Source organism: Rhinolophus ferrumequinum, chromosome 13 (assembly GCF_004115265.2).
Source record: "Rhinolophus ferrumequinum isolate MPI-CBG mRhiFer1 chromosome 13, mRhiFer1_v1.p, whole genome shotgun sequence".
NCBI classification, from domain to species: domain Eukaryota; kingdom Metazoa; phylum Chordata; class Mammalia; order Chiroptera; family Rhinolophidae; genus Rhinolophus; species Rhinolophus ferrumequinum.
Genome location: NC_046296.1, coordinates 26,318,337 through 26,341,676, shown reverse-complemented (window position 1 = coordinate 26,341,676; position 23,340 = coordinate 26,318,337). Strand labels below are relative to the sequence as shown.

The 23,340-nt window shown below is 35.0% G+C and overlaps 1 protein-coding gene across 8 annotated transcripts in view; it reads right to left on the bottom strand.

The window, feature by feature from the left end:
- WDPCP (WD repeat containing planar cell polarity effector) overlaps positions 1–23,340 on the bottom strand; it is a 316,746-nt gene that overhangs the window by 129,238 nt on the left and 164,168 nt on the right. For all 8 annotated transcript variants that reach the window (XR_004424816.1, XM_033124690.1, XM_033124694.1 and 5 more), the window contains exons 11-12: positions 22,763–22,951; positions 19,533–19,656 (exon numbers count right to left, since the gene is read on the bottom strand). Coding sequence is in view for 7 of the 8 variants with exons in the window: in XM_033124690.1 (XP_032980581.1) it covers positions 19,533–19,656; positions 22,763–22,951 (313 nt within the window). In the remaining variant the exon portion in view is untranslated. The remainder of the gene's footprint in view (positions 1–19,532; positions 19,657–22,762; positions 22,952–23,340) is intronic.

The window sequence follows — 23,340 nt, the reverse complement described above, 5'->3', positions numbered from 1 at the left end:
CCATGCTTCCTGTTATCTCCATCTCTTCCTTCCTGCCCCTGTACTCTCTCTCTATTCCCTCTCTCTCTTCCTTCTTCTCTCCTCTCCCTCTTTCTTCCTTCTCCCTCCCTTTTATGTTTTTATTGTGTTTTTTTTATTTATTGGGGTGACAATTGTTAGTAAAATTACATAGATTTCAGGTGTACAATTCTGCATTACATCATCTATAAATCCCATTGTGTGTTCACCACCCAGAGTCAGTTCTCCTTCCATCACCAAATATTTGATCCCCCTTACCCTCATCTCCCACCCCCCACCCCCCTTACCTTCTGGTAGTTTTTATTGTTTATATCTCAATACTATCTCCCCAGTATTTGAACCTTAGCATAATCTATGCATATCATTCTGGTTCTTGCATCTACATTTAAACATCAACAGTGCCATCAAATGGCTGTGCAATATTTCTCATGCTTATAAAATACAAACTTGCATTTCCAAAGCACCTCCATCAACTTTTAAAAAGTATACTTTCAAACAATCTGATTAGAAAATAAACAAAGGACATGAAGAGATATTTCACCAGAGGATATATAGATGAAAAATCAACACACGAAAATATCCTCAACGTCATTGGCCATCAGGAAAATGCAAACGAAAAGCACAATGAACTATCACTATACATCTATGATAACAGCTAAAATAAAACACAGTGGCAATGCTGGCAAGGATGAGAAGCTGGATCTTTCATATACTGCTGATGGGAATGCAAAATGACACACCAACTATAAAAATAATATGGCAGCTTCCTACAGAACCAAATTCACATCACCTAGCATATGTCTTAGCAAGCACACTCCTGGGCATTTATCACAAAGAAGTGAAAACTCATATCTACATAAAAACCTGTACATAAATGTTCATAGATGCTTTATTTCTGATAGCCCCAATTTGGAAACAACTAAAATGCCCATTGATAGGTAAATTTCATTATTTTTAAAATTGTACTTTGTAGAATAACATTTCTTGGTAGAGTAAGATTGGCAGTTTTAGACATATGTTTTAAAAGTGGTATCCATTAAAACATTTCTAAGAAACTTGTTTTCTCCAAACAATGCCAAACAAACCAAACGTTAGCTCTGTATTACACTAAAGGACAAATAATGGAAGTCTGTGTCCTGGTGTAACTTCACAGTTATGAACTGGTTATTCTGAGAAATTTAAGCACTTTTAATCTTATGGTTAGACTCTCAACTGTTACATGACATTAAAAGAACATTATTCCATCCAGCAATAGCTAATCAAGAAAATTACTTTTACTCCCTTACTGAATTCCATTTTTTATGTTCTAAATTCTTTCTACCTTTTTTCCAACAAGAAAAATTCTTAAATTGCCCCAATACCTTATGTGAAACATACAGATATTTCTATCCTTTTATGTTAATTATGAACTTAACACACAAATACCTTCTTTTCAAAACTTAACAATGCGTATAAAGCAAAAATCCCCTCAGAATCACCTCCAAGTCCCAAGCCCAGGTATAAGCAGAGACGAACACTTTTATTATGCTGGACTGTATCTGTTTATACCTTTCACTTACATATTAAGTATCAAAATAAATGGTTTGAAAACATACTGTTTTAACAGGAGTTTCCCTTAGATGTCTATATCCAGTGAGTAACTTCCATTATTCTCTCCTCTCAAGGAAAACCTTTATGTTTTACTAACCTCTCACCAGTTAGCTGCTTCTCAATAGCCTGTGTTTATCTCTAAACACAGGCACTGTGGAGCATTCTCAGCAAAGTGCTTGGGGCTGAAAACAGATGTTAATTAAAAATGCTGATAACAACCCAGGCACCTGTTGTTTCACACTTCTTTTGCTCAAGCCCGTCTGCCAAATCCCATCCTTTATTTTAATAATTCTCTGAGGCTGCTCTTTCATTCCACCTGTAGGTCTGTCACTGTAGTAATCATTTAAACTTAACAGGAAAGCCATGTTTTCCTGAGCAAACCTATCAGGACAACTGCACACACAGTCAGCTCAGGGAGCCCAATGCCACAGCTCTGATGAAGAATGAACTACATTCTGATGATAAATGTCAATTTGTCCAGATGTGACATCTCAACAATTTTAACTATGAGAACAGGAACTTAGTAAATCAGTTAAATGTATGTCCCTCTTCCATCTCTCTTGCAGATCTCACTAGAGTGTGCTCATGGCAGGACAAGATGAAGAAAAGGAAGGGAAGATACCAAGCACTGAGAAAGACCAGGGTCAGAATTCACAGTGACCTAATCACCTAGACACACAGTCAGAAAAGATTAAGGTTCTTGAAGAGTGCCGTGTTTCCCCGAAAATAAGACCTAGCAGGGCAATCAGCTCTAATGCATCTTTTGGAGCCAAAATTAATATAAGACCCGGTCTTATTTTACTATAATATAAGACTGGGAAGAGAAGAGAAGAGAAGAGAAGAGAAGAGAAGAGAAGAGAAGAGAAGAGAAGAGAAGAGAAGAGAAGAGAAGAGGAAGAGAAAGAGAAGAGAAGAGAAGAGAAGAGAAGAGAAGAGAAGAGAAGAGAAGAGAAGAGAAGAGAAGAGAAGAGAAGAGAATACCGGTCTTATATTAATTTTTGCTCCAAAAGACGCATTAGAGCTGATTGTCTGGCTAGGTCTTATTTTCGGAGAAATAGGGTAACTACAGATAAATTACTGAAAAGGAAATAAACTACTATATAAAGGACTAGATTAGAATATGTCAGAAAGATTTACACAGTGGATCATATAAAGCAGGGGTGTCAAAACTGCGGCCCACGGGCCAACTGTGGTCCGCAATCCATTGTTAATTGGCCTGCAACAAATTCCAAAAATATATTTAGTTTACTTAGATAAACCAGGTGAGGCAATACGTACTTCCCTCGAGTGAGTGGCCCGGCTGTTTGTGTATTTTACCACATATGGCCCTTGGTAAAAAACGTTGAAAAAAGTTTGGACACCCCTGATATAAAGTAATCAAGAAGACTAAGTAATGTAATATTGTGGCCAAAATAGCTAGTGAGATAATAAATGTATATATTGAAATATCCTGAAAATGATCACTGACCATTGACCCAAAATTATACTAAGCAAGGGTTAAAGCCTCAGCAGATAAAACAAGATACAGCTTTGAGCTCTATTCTGCACTCCTGGCATAGTAGGTGACACACAGTAAATCAATATTTGTTGAGTGAATATTTTTTTCAAAAATTAAAGAAAAAAATGGAGAAGATTCTGCAGAGAGCAAAAACAAAGAAGCAGTTTGAAACTAAAGCCACCTGAGTCTCGTTCACACCACACCGTGTACATGTGTCACCATGGAGGGTAAAAAACTCTTCCTGCTCAGTTTTATGTTGGTAGTAGATGATCTGCTCAAGCACAGCCTAATCTTTCATTCTTCTGCATACAGAAGTGAGGGAAGTGAAAAGAGAGAGTAGCAGTGAGGACAAGACTAAGATTAAAGCTGTGCTTCTCAAAGAGAGCGGGGCGAGATGGCAAAGCTCCAAGATTCATGGCATATCAACGGATGGCAATTTCACTTGAAAATTTGGAGAAGAGGAAGAGGGTTTTAATTTTTTTCTTTTTATTGAGGTATTGTCACATGCATATCCTGTTAAAATCAGGAGAATGCCATTTTTCTGCCATTGGTGTGTGGGTGGGAGGGAGGAAGGGAGGGAAAGGGAAAGAAAGGAGAGGATGCCTAGAAATATAAAGTACAACACCATTCTACTCAAAAGAGTGACCAGAAAATGTGTTATTCTTACCTGGGTCATCAGTGATATTTTTATTAATATTGTAGTGCAAAGACTATGAATAGGGCCCAATATGCCAGGAGAACAAATTTTATTAATGAGCTTTGGTTTACTTAGCTCTGCTTGTCCATTGATATCTAGGAGAGAGCGTGAATGTGTGAAGTCTCTGAGGTGTTCATATAGATTTGGAAAGTGATCTGGCTCCTTCAGAGATGAGGTATTTTTGTTGTTGTTGTTTTTTAATTTGTATATTTACTTTAGATTAACACAAATATTTCGCTTCTACAAATTAAATCAATTTTCTTAACAATTGTGCATGATTGAATGTTTTATTTATGAACTAGGCTAATCTTAGGCATACTTTCTTTTTCAGTTTTCCTATAATATAAAAATCCCTAAGATTACAATTTGGGGTAAAATTTTGGTACTACCTTCATTTATGATCAAAAACTTTAAATATTAGAAATTAAAAAAATGTATAAAAGAAAAATATAATTATCATTGTTAGCATCTAGATCTATATACTTCCATTTATTTAGTTAAATGTTTTTTAATATGGACAAAATAGTCGTTCTTGTTTTTATAAAACTGATATGTATTCATAAAAAATAATTCAAAATTGATATACAGAAAGCACAAAGATAGAAGTATAAGTCTCCCAAATTGCAATACCCAGAAATCGCCATTGTTCACATTTGGCACATGTCATTCCAGACATCTTTGTGTGAGTATATAACAAGTAGATGGAGGGATATCTGGAATTCCTTTATGTAAATGAGCTTATGTTATACATCCAATTTTTAATATAAAGTATTAAATGTAATTTTAATTTAGAGGGAAAAAGAAATAAAATCAAAGTTTTGTAGGAATTATTAACCTTCAAAAAAATTTTTTTTAACCACCTACTATTTCCTAAAATATCCCTCCAAGGTGAAGAGATAATGGAAAATATTTAGGTTTTAAAAAAAACAACTTATATTCCTTTTAAACAAGACTCACTGACTCCCTGTTTAGAAAGATGATGACTCCAATGTTTTCTCTATCTCCCCTTCCTCGAGCTTCCAATTTTCATCACACAGTTGTTTTATATTATCCAAGATAATACTCCACAGTTGTTTAGCAATAGTTACTCATAAATGGACTGCTCACCACAATGCTTCTTTGCTATTTTCAAAAAATGTTCTTCATTTTTTTTTAAAGATTTCTGTCAGTGCTTATGTTTTTAACTTCACTTTTTTTTTTTTTTTTTTTAAGATTTTATTGGGGAAGGGGAACAGGACTTTATTGGGGAACAGTGTGTACTTCCGAGACTTTTTTCCAAGTCAAGTTGTTGTCCTTTCAATCTTAGTTGTGGAGGGTACCGTTCAGCTTTATTAAGTTGTTGTCCTTTTAGTCTTAGTTGTGGAGGGCGCAGCTCAGCTCCAGGTTGAGTTGCGTCTCTAGTTGTCTTTCTAGTTGCAGGGGGCGCAGCCCACCATCCCTTGCAGGAGTCGAACCGGCAACCTTGTGGTTGAGAGGACACACTCCAACCAACTGAACCATCCAGGAGCTCAGCGGCAGCTCAGCTCAAGGTGCCGTGTTCAATCTTAGTTGCAGGGGGCGGAGTCCACCATCCTTTGAGGGACTCGAGTAATTGAACTGGCAACCTTGTGGTTGAGAGTCCACTGGCCCATGTGGGAATCGAACCAGCAGCCTTCGGAGTTAGGAGCATGGAGCTCTAACCGCCTGAGCCACTGGGCCGGCCCGATGTTCTTCATTTTTGAGGAGCCTTTTATTTAAATTAATTGTTAAGCACTTTTTTCACAAAGGGCTCACAGATACTATATTATCTGAGGACTTGCATATTTGAGAATATTTGCCTGTTGTCTCTAAACTTGACCAAAATCTCAACTTGGTAGAATAGTCTTAGATTGCATTGGTAGACTCTTTTTTTCATTTCAGGGAATTTTTCCTTGCTTGTATATTTGAGTATATATCTATCTGTCTTCTCATTATCCTAATGTTGAATCATCTGTCTTCTTTATCTAATACATATTTCTAATTTCTTTAATCTCTTTGCCTGTTCATCTGTATTCCCTGTGATTATCTCAAGTGTGTCCTAATTTTTAGGGATGTTCATTCTGTCTGGTGCTGTTTCTATTTTACTTAATTGAATGGTTTAAACGACTTACATGTAACGTGATTATTGGTATTTCTTAGTATTAAATCTACCACATTACTATTTATTCCCATTTGTCCCATTTATTGTTTGTTTCTTTTTTTCAGCTTTCCTGGCATTCTTTTGGATCAAGCATATTTTATGATTCTATTCTATATCCTTGATTATTATCAAGATTTTTTCTCTTCTCATATTCTAGGAATGAGCCTAAGGTTTTAAAGGTCACTGAAAGAATGATGGTTTCATTCAATTACTGCTCAGGACATAAGAGACATCAAGGTTGAGGCTCACTTTCATCTGTAAAATAGTCATGCCCTTTTTTTTTTTTTGAAAGAAGCATCTTATTGTAGAATGCAATTTTTGGATCAAGTGTTATAATTTACAATTGCTTCAATAGCTCTGGTTAGGGTAGTACATTCTAGGAATGTAAGGATGGTTAATTGTTAGGAAATATGTCAATATAATTGACTATTCTTATAACAAAGGGAGAAAAGTTACATATAATCCTATTTAAAGACCCCCAAAAGTCAGTCAATAAGATACAAAATATGTTTCAGATGCTTAGTTGGTTGGAATAGATGAATGTTTGATTAACATGATTTTAAAAACAACAACAGGGAGGGTTCAGGGAAGATGGTGGAGTAGACAGCACCAGGAGTCTGTCTCTCCATGTAACAAAAACTGCACTGGCTGAATCTGCCTGATGTGACTGTTTTGGAACATTAAAGTCTGTTAAACAAAAGCTTGCAACTTCCAGAGGAAGACTTGGATGGAAAATTGTGACTAATTTCGGTCAATTTCAGCTCTTACTACAGTAGCAGCTACCAATCTCCCACTCCCAGCCATGTGGCAGGCAGCTGTGCACATGTTCCTAAAGTAGCTTGCACAACTGTGGGAGCTAGCGTGGGGAAAAAGCATTCTCAATGAGGAGACAGAAAAACAAAAATAAATTCTCAAGCTGAAAAGTACAAACCCTCAAAAGAGAAAGAATCTTGAAAGCAGCAAGAGAGACGCAAATCATCACATACAAAGATCCTCAATAATATTATTGGTAGATTTACAGAAACTTTGGAGGCTACAAGAGAGTGGGAAGATATTTCAAAGTGCTGAAAGAAAAAAAAATCAGTCAATGAAGAATCCTATGTCTGCAAAACTGTCCTTCAAATGTGAGAGAGAAATTAAGACATTCCTAGATAAACAAAAGCTGAAGGAGTTCATGACCACTAGATCAGCCCTGTAAGAAATGCTCCAGGTGGTTCTGCAGGGTGAAATGAAAGGATACCAGATAGTAACTTGAAACCATATGGAGAACTAAAGATCTCAATAAAGGTAAATACCTTTTATTATACCAATTTATACTTTTAAATACCAATTATAAAAGCTAGTATTATTGTAACAATGATTTGTAATTATACTTTTTTGTTTGTTTTCTAAATGACTTAAGAGACTAATATATTTAAAGGAACAAAAGCAATTATTAGTGTCAAAGGTAGTATGACTGTAACTTTGGTTTGTAACTCCAAATCTTGTTTTCTATATAGTCTACGAGACCAAAGCATTTAAAAAATTATTAGTATATGTTTGGGGGAATGTAATGTAAAAGATGTAATTCTGTGACACCAATAACTGAAAGGGGTGGCGAAAGAGCTAAAAAGGAACCCAGTTTTTGTTAAGCTGGTGTAAAATCAAACTGGAATGTTATACCTTTTAGATGTAATCCGCATAGTAACCAAAATAGCTATAGAATACACACAAAAGTAAATGAGAAAGGAATTTAAACTTTCACTAAAAAAAACAACTAAACACAAAAGAAGAGAGTAATGTGGGAAATGAGGGACAAAAAGCTATAGCACATATAGAAAACAAATGGCATATTGACAGAAGTCCCTTCTTATCAGTAATTTCTTTCAATGTAAATGGAATAAACTCTCCAATCAAAAGACAGATTGGCAGAATGTATAAAAATACATGACCCAGCTATATGCTGTCTACAAGAATCTGATTTGGGACTCAAAAAGACACAAACAGGTTGAAAGTGAAAGGATGGAAAAAGACATGTCATGAAAAGAATAACTAAAAGACAGCAAGGGTGGCTACACAAATATCAGACAAAGTAGACTTTAAATCAAAAAAGGTTACAAGAGACAAAAAAGAACATATAGTAATAAAAGGTTCAATACAGCAAGAAGATATAGCTATTATAAACATTTATGTACCTAACGATAGATTATCACAACGTATGAAGCAACTGACAGAATTGAAGGGAGAAATAGACTATAATTCTACAGTAACAGTTGGAGACTACAATACTTCACTCACAATAATGGATAGAATAACCAGACAGAAGACATGTAAGGAAATAGAGGACTTAGTAACCAACTCAGTCTAAAATGCATATACAGACTACTCTACCCAACAACAGTATATGAGGTCTGACAATTAACTTCGCGAACTCATCCTAGAAAAAGTGCTACATACCTCACTGCTGAATATCACTGCATTCACCTTCGAAGTACTCCCCTTGGGAAGGTATGCACTGATGCCAGCATCTAGTCCACCCTTCTAAGCAATTTTGGAACTCTTTTTCTGGAATGGCCATCAGAGCAGTTGTCGTATTACCCTTGATGTCCTGAATGTCATCAAAACATCTTCCTTTCAATATTTGCTTTATCTTCAGGTAAACAAAGAAGTCACTGGGGGACCAGATCAGGTGAGTAGGGAGGGTATTCCAATATAATTATTTGTTTACTGGCTAAAAACTCCCTCACAGACAGTGCCATGTGAGCTGGTGCATTGTCGTGATGAAAGAGCCATGAATTAATTGTTGGAGAAAACTTCATTCAGGTCATCTAACTTTTTCAGCACTTCCAAATAGTAAACTTGGTTAACTGATTGTCCAGTTGGTACAAATTCATAATGAATAATCCCGCTGATATCAAAAAAAGGTTAGCAACATCGTTGCCACAAGTTCGTGAACTTAATTGTCAGAACTTGAAAGCTTTCTGGAAAGCTATTATTTGTTAACTACCTAAAATTTAGACAGATGATTAGTTCTCTACATACTGACAAAATCAAGTATCTCGTTCTATAAATTGTAATGAGATAGTTAATAAGGATCAGAGTCTACAGCAACATGAATATTTTATTATTTGAACGTGGTTATCAATGGGAATGGGAAGAGGGGAGAATCAAAAAAATAGGAACTGAATTGTTACTTATTCCGTCTCCTCTAGACTTGTGAGAGTACTTACTGTAATTAGAAGTGGGGTTACATATCTGTTTGTAGGTTTCTGAGTTCTGTTAAGTCCAAATATATAATAAAAGGGTGAAGAACTATTAAGGTTTTGTCTACACTTTATCAAACACAAAGGAAACATATATTTCACAAAAAGGTAGACATCTCCTGAAACTTATTTATTTGTGTGCATATATTATATATCATGGTATTTCCTTTAGCTATGAGATCCACAGATGTAATAAAATCTGCCTAACAAATTATTGATTGCATTTTTTCTTCGTGTTTCTTTTCCGACCTCAACAGGGTAGAATATCTAACAAAGCAGAATTTCTTCTAGACTTTATAAAACGTTTATGAGTGTCAACAACCAAGAATCATCTCTTTCTTTATAGCCACAATTTGCACATACCGTTCATGTCCTTCACTATATGGTAAGACTCCTTGATTTTTCACCATGTTGGTAAGTCTGTCCTCATCCATAGCTTTAATAAAGCTGTAGCTTTGTAATAGAAGTGTCCCTGGTCATCACTAGTACATACCAATTGCTCCTAACTGCTATACTTAAATGTACGTTAAGGCCAATTATTTAATACAGTGAATGTGAACATGTCCTAGTGTCTTTTAATCCCTCTCATCTCCCAAACTAAAGGGAGTAAGACTTCCTGATAAGACATATGAGGAGGCCATCAATTATGGCCAGTCTGGGTTTGAGGTCAACAACTTTCGTGATCAGGAATGTTGGGTCTGCAGACAAGAGTTCACTCACTTACAAATGTAGCCTTTTATCCAGACCCTAGAATATCACTCACTGAATAAAAGAAATAGTGAAGACGATGCGGAGTTACATGCAAGAGAAAATGAGTGACAAGCAGTTCTGAATAGACAACTCAACTAGCATTTGGGCAGAAAACAAATTTCTATATCACATATAAAAAGAATAACTAATGACTAAGGTGAAGAAAAGTCTTAAGACTCATCCATTCAGTAGATACCTGATAAGCAGACTGTTCCCCACTCTTAGCTCAATCTCCTACAATGAATTTAGTCTATTTGTCTCACACTGGACAAAAGAGAGTTCTCAAGTCCATTACAGTATTTCAGATGGAACAGAATGATTAAGGAGCTTTTCAAATAATCATAGTTTTCTTTTAACAATGCAGTTTTTATCCATTTTGACTTTTACACATAATATCTGAGAGAGAACATGAGCAACATAAGCAAAATTTAAGGACATATTTCATTGGTATAACATCTTGGTACTATGGCTTACTTTCTGGGAAAAACATTTATTGCTAATTTAACATTATAGAGGTATTCAGATCATATATTTCTTTTTCAGTCAATTTTAGTTATATTTATTTTTCTAAGAAATTTTCCACTTCACTTAATTTTTCAAGATTGCTGTAATGAAGTTGTTTATAGTATTCCCTTTATTTCAATTTTTAAAAATCTCTACATGATAATGATTCATATATCTATCATTAGGTCCATCTTATAGCCCTAATACTGCTCACTATTTTTCTATTTTACTGATCTTGTCAAAGAACAAATGCTTAGCTTTACTAATGCTCTTCTATAATTTTGTTTTCTGTTTCATTCTTTTCTGAACCTACCTTATTATTGCCTTCCTTCCATTTTCTTTGGGTTTATTTTACTGATATTTTTTGAATTTCTTAAATTGCATAGCTCTTTAATTTTGAGTATTTCTTCTTTTCCAAAGTAAACATTTAAGGCTATGTATTTCCCTTTATAACTCCATCTCAGAACTCACCTCTGAATTGCTCACTCACATTCAGTATGTCCAGAACCAATCTCCTGATCTTTCCCCACACAGCTGTTCTTTCTGCAGTATCACCAGCCTTGTCAGTGGCAACTGCATTTCTCCAGTTGCTCAGGTCCAAATACTTGAAGTCATCCTTGACTTCTCTGACATATTCTTTGTTCTTTGTTCAATCTGTCCACAAATCTTGTCAGCAAAACCTTCAATATGTCTAAAATTCAACCATTCTCATCCCTTTTGCTACCAATCTATTCTAAATGGCCACCATTTCTCATTTGCTTGTTGAAATAGCTTCCCAACTAGTCTCCTTGCTGTCGGCCTTCAAAGATCTATTCTCTCAGATTCAACGCAATTCCTATCAAACTATCAAGCACGTTTTTCACAGAAATAGAACATATAATCCTAAAATTTATATGGAACCACAAAAGACCCTGGATAGTCTCAGCAATCTTGAGAAATAAGAATAAAGTGGGCGGTATAACGATATCTGACATCAAATTATACTACAAGGCTATAGTAATCAAAACAGCATGGTACTGGCATAAAAACAGACACATAGATCAATGGAACAGAATAGAGAGCCCAGAAATAAATCCACGCCTATATGGTCATTTAATCTATGACAATGGAAGCAAGAATTTACATTGGGGTAAAGACAGTCTATTCAATCAATGGTGCTGGGAAACCTGGACAGACACATGTAAAAAAATGAAGCTGGACCAACTCCTTACACCATATACAAGAATAAATTCAAAATGGGTTAAAGACTTAAATGTAAGATCTGAAACCATAAAACTCCTAGAAGGAAATATAGGAAGAAAGTTTACAGACATTACCTGGAGTAATATTTTTACTGATATATCCCCTCGGACAAGGGAAGTAAGAGAAAAAATAAACATATGGGATTACGTTAAACTAAGAAGTTTTTTCACAGCAAAGGAAACCATCAATAAAACAAAAAGGGATCCCACTGAATGGGAGAAGATATTTGTCAATGATATATCTGATAAGGGGTTAATATCCAAAATTTATAAAAACTCATTCGATTCAACACCAAAAAAACAAACCCAATTAAAAAATGAGCAGAGGACATGAAGAGATATTTTTCTAAAGAGGACATACAGATGGCAAACAGACATATGAAAAAATGCTCAACCTCATTAACCATCAGAGAAATGCAAATAAAAACCACAATGAGATACCACCTCACCCCAGTCAAAATGGCTATCATCAATAAATCAACAAACAACAAGTGCTGGCGAGGATGTGGAGAAAAGGGATCCCTCGCGCACTGCTGGTAGGATTGCAAATTGGTGCAGCCACTATGGAAATCAGTAGGGAGGTATCTCAAAAAACTGGAAATGGAACTACCTTATGACCCAGCTATCCCTCTCCTAGGTAGTTGTCCAGAGAAATCCAAAACACTAATTTGAAAAAATTTATGGACCCCTATGTTTATTGCAGCACTATTCATAATAGCCAAGACATGGAAACAACTGAAATGCCCATGGTAGATGACTGGATTAAGAAACTGTGGTACATTTACACAATGTAGTATTACTGAGCCATAAAGAAGAATGAAATCTTACCATTTGCAACGATATGGATGGACCTAGAGAATATTATGCTAAATGAAATAAGTCAGACAGAGAAAGAAAAATACCATATGATCTCACTCGTATGTGGAGTCTAAAGAATAAATGAATGAACTAATCAGAAACAGTCTCTGAGATATAGAGGAAAAACTGAGGGTTGCTAGATGGGAGGGGGAGTGGGGATGAGGGAGAAGGAGGGGATTAGAAAGCACAATCGGTAACCACAAGATTGCCACGGGGATACGAAAGACAGTTTGGGGAATATAATCAATAATGTAAAGATTTCGTAGGGTATCCTATGGACACTTGTCTTAGTAGGGAGACCACTTCAGGGATGGTGTAGATGCCTGATCACTGTGCTGTACACCTGAAGCTGAATAATAATGAAGGCCAACTATAATTTAACATATATATATGTGTGTGTGTGTGTGTGTGTGTGTATATATATATACACACACACACACACACACACACATATATACATACACACATACACATAATCACAAGAAGTGGAGTACAGCATAAGGAATGGAGACAGTGGAAATGTAACAGCTGTATGTGATGTCAGAGGGGTAGTAGGTTGGGGGAGGAGGGTCATCACTTTGTGAGGGGCATAAATGATAAATGTCTAACTATTACAGTGTTTTGTACACATGAAACTGAAAAAAAAAATGGTCTATTCTCAACATAGCATCTGAGTGATCCATTCACTAGTTAGTTCCAAATAATGTACTGATTTTTCCTGTTACTCGAGAAAAATTTCAATTCCTTACAATAGTCAACAAAAGTCCTATATTACAGAGCCACCAGCTGCCTCTTTGACCCATTCTCTTATTATTCTACCTCTCTTTCACTGCTGCAGCCAAACTGCTGGGATTTAATTCATATTTTACCTTCTTGGTGAGGCCTCCCTAGACAACCTTGTTTTAAACTGCAGTCCACTCACTCTACCACTCAATACTCCCTAGGTCCTGTTCCTGCTTCGTTCTCCTTCATAAAATAACCTAACATACTACTCAGTTTACATACTTGTTTACATATTGTTTCCTTCATTATAATGTAAACTTTATGATGCCATAGAATTTTTTTCCCGTCAGTTTTGTACATTCCTGTATTCCTAGTTCTAACAATAGTGCCTGGCATGTGGCATTCAGTAATTAATTGTTGAGTAAATACAACTGATCCTTTGAAAATTTTAATGGACTTTATGGCCTAGAACATGGTCAATTTTTAAAAACGGTTTTGTTTGTTCATGAAAAAAAGTAGTCTCCAGTTATATATAGTACCTTATACATGTCCTTTAATTAATGCTTTTAATTATATTGTTCCACTCTTGTATTTCCTTATTGATGTTTTGCTCACTTTATCAATTATCATATAAATGGAATTAAAATCTCTTTAACTATGACAGTGGACTTGATCATTTTTAGTTTACATGTACTTAAGCTATGTTATACACATTGAGAACTGTCATATCTTCCTCATGAACTGATTTTTCTGTCAGTATCGATCTCTAGTAATCGCTACTAATGATTTTGCTTTGAAGACTATTTATATATCATTATTAGCTCCCTTTTGGGTACTGACCTAGTATAAGTTTTCTTCCATTCTCTAACTTCAAAATTTTCTCTGTTTTAGGTGTCTCTTGTAAAAACCTAGGAAAAAAATCTGTTTCAACCATCTTTGCAAATGAAAATTTCAGTCCACTGGTAATTACAATGATTGATTTTCAAAATTCATTTCTACTACCTTATTGGGTGTTTTCTGTTTTCCATCTTTTTTCTATGTTCTCTCTGCAAGCTGCACCCTGCCCCAATTCTTGACTTCTTTTGAGTAGAACATTTTTTCCACATCCAACATGTTCACTCTGTTTGAAAATTATATACTCTATTTTTATTCTTTTAGTGATTACCCTACAAACTGTACCATGTATATTTTACTTAATAAAATCTAGTATTAATAGGTATCACTATCATCCTCTTAAAAAGTATGAGGACCTTAGAATGCTTTAACTTCTTCACTTCTCTTCTGATATATATGTTGGTATTGTCCAGGATTTTGTTTTAATTTTTAATCCCTTCTGTCTTATACAATCAGTTTTTGTTTATGTTCCCCTAAGTTTAACCATTTTTGCCCACCATTCCTTCATGCATCTCATACCTTCCTTCTTCTAGTTCTCTCATGGAAGACACTGCCCTTCAAGGGTCCTAGACTGATGTGGGGAATGTCTGATCCAATCTCCCACTCTGCTTAAGCCCAAGGCTTTGTCTCAGATCCTCCCAGTGCACAGCCTTTTGTAAACCAAGCACCTCACTGCCAGGTGCCAGCAGATGCCCTCAAGGCAAACTTTGAGTTTGCTTACTCTTGTGGAATCAAGCATCCTTGTCATTTCAACCTGAGTGTTTCCCTTAGTTTCCTGCCAGGTCAACCATGCCTTAAACAAGAATTTTAAATATATTGTCCAGCATTTTAAGATGATCTGACCAGGAAGTTTTTCTCTGGAGATCATTCTGTCTTATTTCCTAAATATTCTTAGATAACTGTTTTAGTATTCATATTCTTTGAATTGATTTCATATAATTGTTTTATTTACTGTGTATGGCCCATTAGTGAAAAGTATAACTGAAAAAGCCATTTACTGTGTTTCCCTGAATATCAGACCTAGCTGGACCATCAGCTCTAATGCGTCTTTTGGAGCAAAAATTAATATAAGACCCGGTCTTATATTATATAAGACTCAGTATTATATTATATCATATTATATTATACCCGGTATTATGTTATGTTATATTATATTATATTATATCCGGTCTTACATTATATTAAAATAAGACTAGGTCTTACATTAATTTTTGCTCCAAAAGACGCATTAGAGCTGATGGTTCGGCTAGGTCTTATTTTCGGGGAAACACGGTAGAAATCAAATTGGATAATAACATTTTTAGTTACAAAATGATTTTTGTCTATCATACATATTTTGCATAAGTGAAGAGCCATTTCCAAAAGACTATCTTTATCCCCCACCCAAATTCTAGTGTAAATACTGACTCCCACATAATATATATTTTCCCACAAAATCTTAGGATAAAAATTTTCAAAATTGAAAGAATATATATTTACCACCTAGATTCTATCACTGCCATTTTATAATATTGTTTTATCACTTTATCTATCAATTTCCATTTCTATCCATTAATTCATCTTACTTTTTTACTACACTGCAAAGGAAAATGCAGAGACATCAATACACTTCCCCACAAATATTTCATAAACATAATATTTTTATTCCTTTCCCAACATTTTCCATAGTATTTTATAAGCATTTAAAAAGCATCATGAGAAGGCAGGGTTTTTTGGAAAAGACAACAATGCTGGAAAAGTAGAAGGAAGCAAGAAAAGAGGAAGAGTAAATATGAGATGGATTCACACCAAAGAAGAAGCCATGGCATGAGGCTATAGGAGCTGAGCAGAGCTGTTTTGGACAGGACATTGTGGGCATCACTCATTCATAGGATCACCAGAGTCAGAGCTGATTCAACGGCACATTATGCGTACAAGGGCCAAAAAGGTGAAAGTAAGGTCTTTTATTATTCATAACAAGCTCCTTTCAACCACACCTGAGTTTATATTAATGAGGTGACTTTCTGAAAGCCCCTATAGATGGGGCTGTTTATCAGGAGAACCAACCACATGATTAGAGGGTTGGAACTTTCAGCCCCACTCCCAGACATCCAAGAAAGGGAAAGGGGTTGGAGGTTGAATAAATCACCAATGGTCAATGATTTAATCAACCGTGCCCATGTAATGAAGCCTCCATAAACACAAAAGGAGGAGGTTCAGAGAGCTTCTGGACTGGTAAACGTATGGAGGTGCTGGAAGAGTGGCAGGCCTAGACAGAATATGGAGGCTTTGTGCCCTTTCCCACATAACTTGTCTTACGCATCTCTTCGTCTGGCTATCCATTTGTACCCTTTAAAATATTGGCAATAATAAGTAAACTGTTTTTCTGGATTCTGTGAGTGGCTCTAGCAAATTACTGAACCGGAGGAGAGGGTAGTAGAAACCTCCAATTTGTAGCCAAGTAGGAAAGAAAATGTGGGTAACCTGAGGACCTATTACTTGTAAATGGTGTCTAAAGTAGGGCCAGACTTGTGGGATTGAGCCCTTACCATGTGGAATCTATGCCAACTTTGGTTAGTGTCAGAAATGAATTGAATTGTAGAATACCTAGCTGCTATCAGAGAATTGGTCAGTGTGTCAGAAGTGTTGTGAGCGTGAGAGAAAAGGAAAACACTGATTTTTTTCTAGATACCTTCTATAGGTAGGAGTCTTCCAACTTAATGATTTTGTGAATTAGACTGTATCACATCTTTAAAATTTTACTGTAATAAACACTTTATTTAGCTACCATATCGAGACTGTATTTCTACTGATTTCTATCTTTAACATTAGGAACAATGATTCACATTTATAGAGAACATTTCTTTATGAAAATTGATCACTTTAAACACATAAAGGTGTCAGGAAAGAACATGAGAAGTAAATTTTAAAGTTTAGATTCATTTGGATTTGGAGAAAGGCAGTCAGGATAATTTTTTATACTCGCTAAAGACAAAAAAGGCCAAGAAAAAAAAAAGATGTCCGTGGACTTCCTCTACTGTTAAGATACAAACAAAATTGTGTACAAAAAAATTTATTTAAGTAATTCATACAGTATACTTTTCTGTTATCACAAATTCATACTATCACCTCACCTATTATATTGCTGCATGAAATTAAAATTAATGTAATATTCTACTCTTTACCAAAGAGTCCAATCTGGACTCAATAATCTGATTCATCAGCTTTACCAGTGAGTGATCTTAGGTATATCCCTACTCTACACAGCATCCCTTTTCTTTATCTTCAATTTAAAAATCCCCTATGATAGTCTTTACCATTTAGGACTTATTCCATTATCTAATACTTTTTTTTAGAGTATTAAAATACTGGCTAACCAAAGCGGGTAATGCAATTTTAGCACTTTACAAATACAAAAAAGTATTTGGCTTGTTTCTCTTCCCTTAAGCAGGAGAACTTCTTGGCAGCAGATTAAACAAAAGAATGGTTCCAACTTAAGCTATCTCATTTAATTTCCTCTAAACTTACTTTTCTTTTTTTATAATGCCATGTATAACTTACTGTCAAAAGAACTAATAAACACTCATTATAACTGAAATAGTAGCAAAGCATGCAAGAAAGAAAACATGAAAAACCTAATATAACCCCAAGGAAAACGTTCAATTCCAGATAGAACCACACAGAAAGCTAGAGTCTAATAATGATGACAATAATAATAATAGTCACCTCATCAAAGCACATGCAAAAAATAATTAGAGTACTGCATTTGAGGAAAATCAATGAACAAAAACAATTGCACATTAATAGAATAAGTGAATATTAGTAGGACATGAGCATTCTAAGGCCAGCAGCATTATGAAATGTGATGCTTATGCGCAACCAAATCATGGCATAAAGTCAGAGAGGCCAGAAACACATCGAAGCCACCAAGAGCATATCTCCAAAACATCTGTTTCATTCATGTTAATCTTTTGTGCTCTTCAGGCAGGAGGTGAATTCATTAATTTTCCCTAGGAACAGGGAAAACAAAATGGTAGAGAGGGCAAAAAACAAAGCCCTCAGTCCAAATAAACAACAGCCACAGTATTTTTGCATATGTTTATATGTAGGAAACGGCCTCATTCAGGGTGAAGAATCTCTTGGAATATGCTAAAGTCATTCAAAAAAGGGGGGCAAGATTCAATTACAGATCTTAACTCATATATTAACATCTCTCAGCTTCTAAAAAGACTGTTTTCCACAGGCTTCACTGTTGGGTGGAGACCAAAATGCCACTTTATAAATAGTTTAATTATTTGTCAAATGATAATAATCCCTTAACTGGGCTGTTCTAAGAAAAAAAGGAGAAATTATACATGAAATTGCTTGAAAGAGTTAAATAAAACTGTAACCGATTGATATTGTCAGTAAAATTTAAAATAAATTCAACTCGATGTAATACTTCCTTTTGGTACATGGAGTTGAAAATTTTATTCTGTTATAAAATATATCATATATAAAAGTATACAAAATGTATATATTCAACTAAAAGTATAATAATTTTTAATGGACCCTGATATATACCCTGCTTAAGAAATGGAACATTACTAAAACCATGGAGGCTCCCATATGCCGTTCCTATAAAATTTCTTACCCACCCTACACTATGCTAGATTTTGTGCTAATCACGTCCTTAATTTCATTTATAGTATTGACACATTTACATGTATTTCTAAACTAATGTTATCTATCACCTGTCTTATCTCTATCCATCCATTCATCCATCAGTGTTTTGAACTTCATATATGTGGAATATGCTATACGTACTTGTCCTTCAACTTCTACAGTATTTTTCTCAGAGTAATGCCTTGATATTACCTAATTTTTAACACAATCCCTAAGGTTAAAGGAATGTATTATACCCATTTAAAGAAAAAATGAAGCAAAGTAAAGCAAGCAACTTGCCACATTATATTAGAGGACAATGGACAAGTCTTACCACAGTAATTTTGAAAGCAGAGCAAACTAATGACTGCCTCAGAGCTTATTACAGCACATTCGTACTTTTAGCTTCAGTAAAAATAAAACATTTCTCTAGTGCTAGGAGTACAATTAAGTTCTCATTTTTTAAAATTGACTTTAAATAGCTGGTATTTTTTGCTTTCATATTAAAGGGAAAATTATAGTAAAGTGTATTGATGTAAAAGTTTTAAACAATCTTTAAATATTATATATTCCTTAAAAGGAAAACAAGAACGAATTAAATGAAGACTATCAAGGGAAGATTTTTCTCTTACGATGTGGATTATTAGAAAACAGCCATATTATGGAATATTCTAATTAAGAATATGGTTCCTTACATAGGTAATTTAGTCTAACACTAATCAAAGGTAGCATTCACCTGAGCAAGTGGTGGAAGAATCTCCTTGCATATTTGCTGATTTGGTCTCTATATTCCAATATAGTTGTATCCAAGAGTGGTCTTGTTGGAGCATAGAAGGTTCCAAGGCTTGCCTCAAGCTGTTCTGTGGAATTCAAACATAGCAGCACTAAACAAGTGAAACTCCTTCAATTACAACAGAATACTCATGTTTGCAGTCAGTCAGGTTTTGCAAACTTGGATGAAATGTGAGCTTGTTGCAGAAAAGATGAAATTAAAATATGACAGCTGGTACAAAAACAAACCTGTGTATAAACTTTCACTTGAGGCAAAGCTGACAATGACTTTGAGCAACAAAAAGCTGTCAAAACTGAAGAAATCCATAATGAACCAACCTCTCACCACAAATGGGTAATTAAAACAGTGACTCATCAAAGTAACACAGTTTGAACTAGTATTTCCAGTAAAATCAACTCACAGTGTGCTCAACATTTACTCTCTTCAGTTGAAAACAGAAAACTAACCTTTCCACACTGGGAACTGAAAGCAATATTAGAAATGTTTAAAAAAATAATACAAATAAAAATAAGCTTATTGGAGTAATATCTATTACAATTTTAAAGAGACAGTGAAAGTCTCTGTATCTTCCCTCAATCCTGTCCTAAATAACAAGATTGTTGGTTTTGTCCAAGTGTGAAAGCGAACACCCCTGGGAGGGATGGCATGCTAATCTGCTCTTAGTCAACTGATACCTGCCTCGGAAAGAAGGACTGCAGTGCAGGTTTGATAAACCAAAGGGCTGGATGGCGATCCAGAGAAAAAGGCACATTTTGCCTACTTCACAATTCTACCAAGACATGCCTATGGGGTTGTGTTTCCTCCCAGAAATACCTGGAAGTTATATAATTACCATAATGGTGAGAGTATGACCATATATAAGAACACTACAGTTCACAGTAAGACTACTCATTTTTACGCTACTAACACTGGGTGGAATAAACAGTTCTTTATTTAGCAAAATTCTTTAGTTTTAGACATATTTGGGTTTGAAAGTATTAAACACCTCATCAGAGTAATTGCTATGGACTTGGCTAAGCTGTAAGTAATTTCTTTTTTTAATCTCAAATCTAGACAGTAAAGTGAGATGAACTTTAGGGGTATTTTCTTTCAAAGCAGCAGTCAATTTAGATTAAAATTGAATACAGCAATGCTATTGTGAAAACAAGCCAGATTCTCTTGCCATTGCTTGTTTTCTTGACAGCATGTTTTGTACATCTGAAATGTTCAAGCCTACATGGAATACTCGTAACTCCCAGCAGAGTTACAGATTCATCAGATAGCCCAGCTTGATGTTTAAGGCAGAAATGAAGATCTCAAAGATAACCACAATACAGCTACAAATAAAAGAGCTCACTGGGTACCACTAATAAAAGGAAAACAAATTACCATGTCAAATTTGTTAGGTTCAGAGAGAATAAATCTCAACAGAGAAGCATTCTGAATGTTTTAGAATTGTGTTTTGCAGCTACTTGGGTGAAACTGCACATACCTACTTAAAATGTACATATTCTGATAACCCAGCATCATGCAAGCATTTTATTTTAATAGCCTAGTATCATACAAGCTTTTTATTTCCCTATCTCCCCAATATGTTTCCTTAAAAATATACTTTATTAAAGCAAGAATCTGATAATGCCCATTTGTGAATTCCCTAATAATCTTTCTTACAACACAGGAATCTTACAATACAAATTCACTAAGGTGCTAGCATTTTCTCAGTGTCCTGAGTGACAGTAAATATTTTACCTTCTCCATATTTCTTCAATTGTGAATTTAGGATCTCTTATGTAGATCATGTGTACCATAACAGGCTTTCTTCAGGGACTCTTCTTTTTTTTCCTACTATGTACCCAATATTGAGAGTGTACCAATACTAAGAAATAATTACTGAGATAACTGCAGGCAGAAATATTACAGTAATACCTAGTACCTAAAATTTTGCAGTTATACTCTTTTTATTTTTAACTAATATCCATCAGGTACCTAATATGGGCCAAGCACTGTGCTAGGCATTTTCTCACTGTAGAAATACTGGAATCTCCATAGATGGGTTGGAGTACTCCCAAAAAGCACATTCAATTAACATTAAATAAATATGTATTGTGAGCCTCCTGTGAGTTGGGCCACATCCCATGATGCAAACTTCCTGAAGGAACATGTTCTTATTATTTTTCTCTAAAATTACTAAAATGAAAACTATATACAGAATTCTATCTAAACAACTTGTTTACTTTGGAAACATACTAAAATGGAGTAAGAAAATCAATAAACATGCAAAGAAAATAGTAGGGAAAAAAAGGCTCTCCAGTAGACCTTTTAACACATTTCCTTTTTTCCCTACCTTGTAAATTACCTAGGGAGTTTCTTATTAGCCATGATTTCCCAACACTGATGTTAATGTTTATTGCAAAGATTTGAAATAAAGATGCAAATGAAAAAAAATGTTTAGGTGTATTTTACATTAAATAAATAAGTAAATCATAACAAAAATAACATGCGGGATAAATGGCAAATATAAAAACTGATTTCATTATTGTATGTAACACATATTTTTTTCCCCTTTTAAAAAAAAAAACCAGTATCTTATCTATCTTTGACAATAAACATCTGAGATCCCATGGGCATAATTACTTACTGAGAAGAGGGAAATCCAAGCAGGCAGAAGGTAGGGGGGGTATCAGAAGTGCAAGCTAGAATGAAAACAAGAAGGAGCAGCCTGGGCTACGATTCTGACACTGACACACACACACGTAAGGACTATTGTCTGGACAAAGGACTTGGGGTGTGAAGAGAAAAACATTGATGTCTAAAGTGAAGGAAGAATAAGGACCTTTGTTTGGGGCCCTTTGTCTACCAGACTCAAGAGAGTACATGAAATTCTTGATCAAAGTTTGAAATCTGAGCATATTCCACACATGAACTTAGGCTGAAATACACAATGATTGCATTGTGAGTTCCAACATAGGTACATAACAGAAAAGTTGTTCTTTATGTTGATAAATACCATACATTAAGTACCATATGGGAGTAATTATTTGATATCTGATCTTGATAGTTTTAATAGGGCATTAACAGTTTTGTCTTATAATCTCCAATAACATAACTCAAAAATCCTCAAAAAATAACTGATTCAATAAAATGTACTTCATGTATACAAAAAACCCATTTATGAAATATATTTCAAGTCTGACCTTCTCTCTCTGGAGTGAGCTTTTGTCTAAGAAGATGGTTTACAATGGCACTCATGCTGATAAAGCACTGGTGGCCCAGTGTGTCCCAGTTCATACTGCTCAGTATGTTTATCGCCTCATAGATCTCATCACAGTGAAGGTACTGGAAGACGATGTCTACCAGGCCCAGCTGTCCTCGCGTGAAGATACCTGCCACAAAAAAACGTAAAACCAAGTAAATCCTTTAGCAATAAAAAGTAGAATAACAAAAACAGAGTTAACTTTTCCATAAAGGAAAAATACAGTAACCATTTCTTGCATAAGTGCTAGAAATGTGGGATTTGGGGGTCCAAGAATAATATGGCTCTGTGGTTAAATCTTCATGGGGTTAAATCTTCATTTTAAATAACACTACCAACTCTATCTAGCTTACCCTAATCATTTCAGCACATATTAACTAATTTATACTCTCCATAATCAAACTGCTTAGAATAAAAGTGAAAGCATGAGACGAATTTTTAGGTAGACCATAATAGCTAACTCTATTTTTCCCATCAATTGTTTAGGCCTCTGTTACCGTGTTTCCCCGAAAATAAGAC